This window comes from Borostomias antarcticus (assembly GCF_949987555.1).
Source record: "Borostomias antarcticus genome assembly, chromosome: 36".
Lineage (NCBI taxonomy): Eukaryota > Metazoa > Chordata > Actinopteri > Stomiiformes > Stomiidae > Borostomias > Borostomias antarcticus.
The window spans coordinates 26,687-36,164 of NC_140269.1; the positions used below are offsets into that span (position 1 = coordinate 26,687).

The following is a 9,478-nucleotide window of genomic DNA, read 5'->3' on the forward strand; positions in this document are numbered from 1 at the left end:
CGGCGGCAGCCGGAGGGAAGAACGGGACTCCCACGGCAACGGGAACAGCAGTTCCCAGCGATCTCATGGGAAGGAAGAAACCCTGATCGGCCACGGGACCGGCACCCGCCGAGGCAGCAGACACGGGCAGCGGAGGCACGGGCGGGGCAGCAACAGCAAAGCCGACAGCACCGGATCGGCCGCGGGCCCAGCTGGGCCAGCGGGAACAGCGGTCGGCGGCACCGGCGCGGACCCTCTCGAAGGCGCAGGCGGAGAATCCGAGGACAACACGGGATAATCCTCCGGATCCCGGGAGTTCTTCCTCTTTTGAGTGGCCTTCCTGGGCACGGAGGCGGGGGCGGGGTCACCGACCGTAAACAAAAGCGCGAGCAGCTGCTCCCTGGAAGCACCCCCGGGAACGGAGACACCATTGCGAAATAGTACCTCCAGCACGGTAGTCAGAGGCCAGCCCTCCGCGCCGGGAAAGAGCGAGGGCCGGCCGGCTAGCCGACGGCTCCGGCGGACGCCTGCGGACGCGCCCCCGGACGGGCCCACGTCCGGGAGGGACTCAACGTCGGAATCCGGTCGAACACCGACCCCGCCGAACGAATCCCCAAAACCACGGACCGGAGAAGACATCACGGGCAGAAAGGTAAGGCAAGCACAAAATACCGAAACACAGCCGAACAACAGAGAACGAGCGAAGAGCTTAGAGCAGAAACAGCGAGCATGCAATGCACAACAGCAGTAAAGCAAGCGCGAACAATGACATGTTTTGACAGCTTAAATACATGCGCTCTAGTGAGCTGACCAATGCTATGACAGCTACAGTCAGCTGGTGCTGCGTCATGCGTGACTGATTAACCTCTGCTGACCCCCCGGCCCTGACGTACGTTCCTCGGCTGAATTTGCGTCGTTGACTTCATTGTTATCATGCATTTTTATTAAAGCTTTTTTAGGAGTGCCTTGGACTTCTCATTTCTATGAATTCGCTGTCCCACTGACCAAAGAGCACCTTCCTATAACGGCTAGACAAGTTGGCTTTTACTAATTTTAAGAAGGCTGTAACCCTCCTTCTATTTCATTGTTCACCCTGTATAATATGTGTTTGGCTATCTCATCCGACAGGTATATTCCACCAAATTTTACCGACGCCTTGTCAGCCTCTGAGGAGATCCAGCCAGGAGAGTGGAGGAGGATGGTTGCCGGGGACAACAACCTCCTGGATATTGTGCGTCTGTCCAACGCCAGGGCAACCCGAGCTGCTGTTGCCACCAGGGACGACCTGAAGACCTCCTTCTCCTCAGCACGGGGTCAGGTGCCCTGTAAGAAGAGGTAACCTGAACCCTCCCCCTGCACCTGCTCTGCTGTGACCTCCCACTGGCCACGATCCTCAGCAGTGACAGCCAGCCTCTTGGGTACATCGACTGGCCACATGTGTGCCAGCATGCTGGATATGTGGACGGATGCAATGTACCAAGTCGCCAGATATCCTGCAATACATAAATTGCATTTCCTCGTCCATGTCTTGCATCTGGATGACGAACCGACCACCTTCTCAACTATATGTGGGTAAATAAAAAAAAAGAATGGGTAATAAAAAAAAGTATGGTGAAATACATTATTTATATTAATAAATGTATATGTAAAACTAATGCTAAATACATTAATTAACAAATTAATATCCTCACTTACAGTCCTCTCTGTCATCTCAAAGATGTGCAAATGACCACAATTCAATGGAAGAAACTGCAGAGAGTCTAGATATGACTGTAATTGATTGCAAAAGTAAATGGTTGACAGGTAAGGCTACTCCTCCTGTGGTTTGGTGAGAGCTTGCTCCATTTAGACAGGAGTTTTTGTACGGCAAATTTAGCTTCAGATTTCTTGATGGGGGGGGGGGGGGGGGTTGTAAAATGTCTGTCATTTGCATGTTCTCATTTGAGCTGGCCTGCCTCTCCTCTCTAAGATGCTTGGGAAAGAAACAAGCACTGAAGCTAGACAGTAGCCTACTAGCCAAGGGAAAGTCACACAACTTGCCTCCTCTGTCTCTGGGAAGTTGGTTCCGGTGTTCTTTGTAACCTTCACGTAGTCAAACATCCAGGACAGGCTGATAAAAATCCCGGGGACTCGTTACAAGTTACTTTAGCTAGCCTGTTAAATATCTACCTATATTAATCCAGTTCAAATCTAGCTAAAGTAGCTAGCTGTCACGCAGTTTTCTCCATTTACTTTTGCACTCAAATACAGTCAAACCTAGACTCTGCAATGTCCTCCCATGACTTTTGAGTCATTTGTGAGTTACAAGCAGAGGAGGCAGAGCTACAATCATGGAAGGCGAAGCTACAAGCAGAGGAGGCGGAGCTACAGGTTGAGGAGGTGGAGCTACAAGCAGAGGAGGCTGTGGTACAGGTGAAGGAGGTGGGGCTACAAGCAGAGGAGGCGGGGCTACAGGCAGAGGAGGCGGGGCTACAGGCAGAGGAGGCAGAGCTACATTTGGAGGAGGAAAAGCTCCAACTCAACATCAGCAAGACCAAGGAGCAGGTGGTGGAAAGAACAAGAGACCCCCAACCCCTATTACCATTCAGGGGGAGGAAATTGAGATGGTGGACTCATACAAGTTCCTTGAAGTGCATCTGAACAGCAAACTGGACTGAGGCCCTCTACAGGAAAGGACAGAGCAGACAGTTCTTCCTCAGGAGGCTCAGGTCCTTCTACGTGTGTAGAAGGCTATTGAGGATGTTGTACCAGTCTGTGGTAGCCAGCACACTGTTCTTTGATGTTGCCTGTTGGGGAGCCAGCACCAGATCTGAGGAGTCAAACAAGCCGAACAAGCTGGTTCTGTTGTGGGACAACAACTGGTCAGCCTGGAGGCTGTGGTGGAGAGGAGGATGAGGGACAAACTGAAGTCCATCTTGGACAACCCCTCTCGTCCCCTCCATGATGAGCTGTGGCAGATGGGGAGCACGTTCAGCCAAAGGCTCCTCCCACCCAGATCCACTCACCTTTAGCAAAGAAATCTGGATGAATCAACTGAACTCCAGCCATCCATCCATCTTCATCCGCTTACCCGGGGTCGGGTCGCGGAGGCAGCAGTTCCAGCAGGGGGCCCCAGACATCCCTTTCCCTAGCAGCATCAACCAGCTCTTCCTGGGGAATCTTTAGCCGCTCACAGGCCAGTGTGGAGATGTAGTCCCGCCACCTAGTCCTGGGTCTACCCCGCGGCCTCCTCCCAGCCGGACACGCCTGGAAAACCTCCCTAGGGAGGCGCCCAGGAGGCATCCTCACTAGATGCCCGAACCACCTCAACTGGCTCCTTTCGACGCAAAGGAGCAGCGGCTCTACTCCGAGTCTCTCCCGGATGACTGAACTTCTCACCCGATCTCTCAGGGAGACCCCAGCCACCCTCCGGAGAAAACTCATTTCGGCCGCTTGTATCCGTGATCTCGTTCTTTCGGTCATGACACATCCTTCATGACCATAGGTGAACTGAACTCAAACTATTTATAAAGCACATTTAATTAAGCCATTAGACAAATATATTCCAGGAGCTTGCCCCAGGTTGCCTGTTTCAATATCTGTGTGGTCTGTATGGCTCTATGTGCTACTAACCCTGTTCTGCCTTCCCTCTCCCTAGTGCCTCTTTCTCTCCCTCCTATCTTCTAACCAGGTCCAGTGGATGCCCCACTGTCACCAGCAGACCTCCTGGAGTCCGATAGATACCCCCGTGTCTGCTGTGGATGTCGTAGCATGTCCGTAGAATGTCCTCTCTCCTATGATGCTTGTTTAGCCTCTCTTACTCTGAAATGTAATTTAATGTAATGTATTGCTTTATAAATATTCTTAGCCGGTAGACAAACATACTCCAGGAGCTTGCTCGATCGCCTTGTTGAGAGGGGTCAGGGAAGAATTTTTACAGCTCACTTATCTGGCCCCCGGGTGATTACTGTTTTTTTGCTTCCCTCTGGAATATGTAGGGGTGGGTCGTATGCCCACCTCCCTTGTTCTCTGTAAAGCGCATTGTGTTGCCTCTGGGTATGAACTGCGCTATACAAATAAAGCTTTGATTTGATTGATTTGATTCGATTTAAAAACAAGCATTCTTTTGACATTTATTTTGACTCGAAAATCGAGTGGCCGTGGGGCTCATTTACAGTGATGTAAAGTAAGCAGTGCATTGAAGAGAATAAAGCTTTATAAAGACAAGGCAAAAATCATGCAATAAAACAGGTACTTTAGTCTCGAGTTGAGCACAGCGCTCTCTCTCTTTCCCTCTCTGCCAAAGGTCCTGGCTCTAAGAATAATGAATAATGCATCTACAAATGGACATAAGAATGGAATGCGTGCGTGCGTGCGTGCGTGTTTGCGTGTGTGTGTGTGTACTTGCGTGTGCATTGTCACATAATTCTGAATGGCTGCTATGTGTATAAAAGGTTGTACATTGCAAGGCATGATAGGATTTGTTGACCTGTTAGTTAAGAACATAATTAGTCAATACCTTTAAACACTCCTGTGTTTTATCTTCCATGTTCAATCTGTGTAATAGTGAACACAATGTATTTTCAAAAGGTTACAGGTAATACATCCGATGCTGTTGTTGTCGATGAGGACAGTAGAGAAGTCACCATTTTGGAAGTAGGTTGTAAATTTGACCATAGTCTAGAAGAGGCTTTCCTTACCAAGGTGTTCAAATATCAACCGCTCAAAGATGCGATCACACAGCTTGGGTATAAATGTCAACTGCTGATGTTTATATTTGGTAGCCTAGGAAATGTGACCAGACTAGTCGTTAGGGGCATACAGATGGCAGGAGTGCCCAAGCCAAAAGCTAAGGCAGGGGCAAAACTCTGTTCATTGCCTGTGATAATTGGAGGTTGTCACATAGAGGAGACGTTGCTTCCTGTATCCATAGTCTGCTCAGTGATGCCATGTACAGTATGGCAGTCAGTGAGTGTCCAATGCTTCCACATCTGTTATTGTTTGTGTTCAATATTTTGTTGAATTATGTGAACACAAATAAAGTCATTGCAGTGTGTGTCAGCGACTGTGTGTGTGTGTGGTAGTCGATGTTTTGACCTCAGTAGACGAACTCTGAGAGACACACACACTTTCTCATCACATGTTAACATCCTGATATTTTCTGTCTCTCCCAGAGGCCTGCAGGCGTGGGAGGAGGAGGACAGGAGGAGTAGGATGAGGAAGTGGAGGAGGAGGAGGAGGAGGAGGACGAGGAGAGGGGAGGAGGAGGAGGAGGAGAGGGGAGGAGGAGTGTTGCTGATGGATGCTGGTGACCGTCCTCTCTGACAGAGCTCACCTGTAGGGCAGGAAGCTCAGGACCCCACAAAGCCTGCACCTGGACCCCTGCTGGGACACACACACACACACACACACACACACACACACACACACACACACACACACACACACACACACACACACTCTGTTCCTTACCCTACCCCTCCATCTGCTCAGCCCCCACCTCCTCCCAGCTGTCAGGACCCCCCCCCCTGTCCCCGGTCCCCCTCCCTTGTGATTTCATGAGGAGGTAACATATTCTGTGATGTCATCATGAGGTAAGGTATTCTGGGATGTCATCAGGAGGTAAGGTATTCTGTGATGTCATCAGGACGTAAGGTATTCTGTGATGTCATCAGGAGGTAAGGTATTCTGTGATGTCATCAGGAGGTAAGGTATTCTGTGATGTCATCAGGAGGTAAGGTATTCTGTGATGTCATCAGGAGGTAAGGTATTCTGGGATGTCATCAGGAGGTAAGGTATTCTGTGATGTCATCAGGAGGTAAGGTATTCTGGGATGTCATCAGGAGGTAAGGTATTCTGGGATGTCATCAGGAGGTAAGGTATTCTGGGATGTCATCAGGAGGTAAGGTATTCTGTGATGTCATCAGGAGGTAAGGTATTCTGGGATGTCATCAGGAGGTAAGGTATTCTGTGATGTCATCAGGAGGTAAGGTATTCTGGGATGTCATCAGTGATCAGTGCTTAATTAGCGACCCCCGGTTCAGCTGGCTGGTTTCCATGGCAATTGTGACAGTGCTCGTTGTTTGTGGGTAAACAGCCCAGCTCTGTCCCTCTCAGCACGTGTGTGTGTGTGTGTGTGTGTGTGTGTGTGTGTGTGTGTGTGTGTGTGTGTGTGTGTGTGTGTGTGTGTGTGTGCCCTCTGCTGCCTAGTGTCAAAACAAGCATTCTGCTCAGGCCAGCAGCTCAGTGACACGTTAGCATTTGTCTCCTAAATGTCAGGTCAGGGATGTGACACCGTGACACCCACCGACAGACAGCCCTGCCTCCTCCCTCTCTCTCTCTCTCTCTCCTCCCTCTCTCTCTCCCACTCTCTCTCCCTCCCTCCCTCTCTCTCTCCCACTCTCTCTCCCCCCCTCTCTCTCTCTTCTCCCTCTCCCAATCTCTCTCTTCTCTCTGCCTCCTCCCTCTCCCCCTCTCTCTCGTCTCTCTGCCTCTTCCCTCTCTCTCTCTTCTCTCTGCCTCCTCCCTCTCTCCTCTCTCCCCCCCCTCTCTCTCTCTTCTCTCTGCCTCCTCCCTCTCTCCTCTCCCCCCCCCTCTCTCTCTCTCTTCTCTCTCTCTCCTCTCTCTCTCTCCTCTCTCTCCCCCTCTCTCTTCTCTCTGCCTCCTCCCTCTCTCCTCTCTCTCCCCCCCCTCTCTCTCTCTCTTCTCTCTGCCTGCTCCCTCTCTCTCTCCTCCCTGTCCCCCTGTCTCCATAGCTGTCCCCCCCCTCTCTCTCCCTCCCTCCCTCCCTCTCTCTCTCCCTCCCTCTCTGCCCCCCTCCCTCCCCCCCCTCTCTCTCTCCCTCCCTCCCTCTCTCTCCCTCCCTCCCTCCCTCTCTCTCCCTCCCTCTCTGCTCAGTGTAAATGAGTCTGTGGACGGTGTTTCTCTGCAGCAGACGCCGACTCAGACATGAACGCTACTCTGTCTGTCACTGACCTGTCAGACCTGGAACACTCAGTACTCACACACTCTCTCTTTCTCTCTCTCTCTCTCTCTCTCTCACACACACACACACACACACACACACACACACACACACACACACAGACATCTCCCAACACCAAACACCTGTCACACACACACACACACACACACACACACACACACACACAGACATCATCTCCCAACACCAAACACCTGTCACACACACACACACACACACACACACACACACACACACACTTACTCCGAACAACACCGTCAAACACCATATCACACACACACTTTCCCAACAGCATCATCAACCAGTGGATGCAGTCGTGTGAGGATGTGACCGGAATGGTCCGGTGCATCAGTGAAACAACTCTGCTTCACCGTGCAGGAGAGAGCGCTAGCCTGACTGTTTACCGTGCAGGAGAGAGCGCTAGCCTGACTGTTTACCGTGCAGGAGAGAGCGCTAGCCTGACTGTTTACCGTGCAGGAGAGAGCGCTAGCCTGACTGTTTACCGTGCAGGAGAGAGCGCCAGCCTGACTGTTTACCGTGCAGGAGAGAGCGCTAGCCTGACTGTTGTTGGACTACGGATGTCAACACCGACAAGAGAAAACCACTTTGTGTGTGTGTGTGTGTGTGTACTGTATATGTGTGCGTGCATGCGTGTGCGTGTGTGTGTATGTGTGTGTGGCCAGGCTATAGGTTCTGTGTTTTGGGAGGCTGCGTTGGTGCTGCTGTGATAAATGAGCTGGTTTCGGCGGGGCTCCAGCCGGCAGCCCGGTGGCACGGCGGCAACACTCCCGCCTCAAAGCAACAAGATCCTGAGTTCAATTCCCACTTGAGACGCTGCTGGGCACTGGGGGGCGAGGTACCCAGGTGGGGTATCTCCAGGTGGGGTATCTCAAGGTGGGCCCTTTCTGTGTGTCTGTCTACAGAGGGTTTTCATGGCCGGCCATGTTGGAGGTTTAAGCTTAGGTTTAGCAGGTGTAAGCTCAGGTTTAGGCTAACGACTAGATAGATAGGTAGAGATAGGTTTATCTACCTGTCTATTGATCTATCTATCTAGCTAGCTATCTACATCCAGTAGCTTCAACCTCCAACATGGCCGACTGATGACGGGCTGTGAAAACCCTCTATAACTGATCTGTAGCTGGTCTATGGCCTGTTGGTCTATAGTTGGTCTGTAGGTCTATAGCTGGTCTGTAGGTCTATAGCTGGTCTGTAGGTCTATAGCTGGTCTGTAGGTCTATAGTTCGTCTGTAGGTCTATAGTTGGTCTGTAGGTCTATAGCTGGTCTGTAGGTATATAGCTGGTCTGCAGCTGGTCTATAGCTGGTCTGTAGGTATATAGCTGGTTTGTAGGTCTATAGTTGGTCTGTAGGTATATAGGTGGTCTGTAGGTCTATAGCTGGTCTGTAGGTCTATAGCTGGTTTGTAGGTCTATAGTTGGTCTGTAGGTCTATAGCTGGTCTGTAGGTCTATAGCTGGTCTGTAGGTCTATAGCTGGTCTGTAGGTCTATAGCTGGTCTGTAGGTATATAGCTGGTCTGTAGGTATATAGCTGGTCTGTAGGTCTATAGCTGGTCTGTAGGTCTATAGCTGGTCTGTAGCTGGTCTATAGCTGGTCTGTAGGTATAAAGCTGGTCTGTAGGTCTATAGCTGGTCTGTAGGTCTATAGCTGGTCTGCAGCTGGTCTATAGCTGGTCTGTAGGTATATAGCTGGTCTGCAGCTGGTCTATAGCTGGTCTGTAGGTATATAGTTGGTCTGTAGGTCTATAGTTGGTCTGTAGGTCTATAGTTGGTCTGTAGGTATATAGCTGGTCTGTAGGTATATAGCTGGTCTGCAGCTGGTCTATAGCTGGTCTGTAGGTATATAGCTGGTCTATAGCTGGTCTGTAGCTGGTCTATAGCTGGTCTATAGCTGGTCTGTAGCTGGTCTGTAGCTGGTCTATAGCTGGTCTATAGCTGGTCTGTAGCTGGTCTGCAGCTGGTCTATAGGTGGTCTGTAGCTGGTCTATAGCTGGTCTGTAGGTATATAGCTGGTCTGTAGCTGGTCTATAGCTGGTCTGTAGCTGGTCTATAGCTGGTCTGTAGCTGGTCTATAGCTGGTCTGCAGCTGGTCTATAGCTGGTCTATAGGTATATAGCTGTCTATAGGTATATAGCTGGTCTGTAGGTCTGCAGCTGGTCTGTAGGTCTATAGCTGGTCTATAGCTGGTCTGTAGGTCTATAGCTGGTCTATAGCTGGTCTATAGGTGGTCTGTAGCTGGTCTATAGGTGGTCTGTAGCTGGTCTATAGGTGGTCTGTAGCACAGCCTGTTTCTTAGCCGTTAGAAGGCTGATTACAGACCTTCTATTTCCAGCCGGGGCCGGAGAGGAGAGGAGAGGAGAGGAGAGGAGAGGAGAGGAGAGGAGAGGAGAGGAGAGGAGAGGAGAGGAGAGGAGAGGAGAGGAGAGGAGAGGAGAGAGAGGGTAAACTGAGGCCCACTTCTCTGGAAACAGAATAATATTACTGGACACTTATGCTCCAGAATCCATAAAAAGGGACTATTT

The 9,478-nt window shown here is 50.7% G+C and overlaps 1 protein-coding gene across 1 annotated transcript in view; it reads left to right on the forward strand.

Moving 5' to 3' along the window:
* Window positions 1–1,177: 1,177 nt before the first annotated feature.
* LOC311328001 (zinc finger transcription factor Trps1-like) overlaps window positions 1,178–9,478 on the forward strand; it is a gene marked incomplete at both ends in the record, with an annotated part of 108,977 nt that continues 100,676 nt past the window's right edge. Inside the window, 2 exons of the mRNA XM_084461113.1 lie at window positions 1,178–1,304; window positions 2,288–2,523. Of these exons, the coding sequence (XP_084317239.1) occupies window positions 1,178–1,304; window positions 2,288–2,523 (363 nt within the window). The remainder of the gene's footprint in view (window positions 1,305–2,287; window positions 2,524–9,478) is intronic.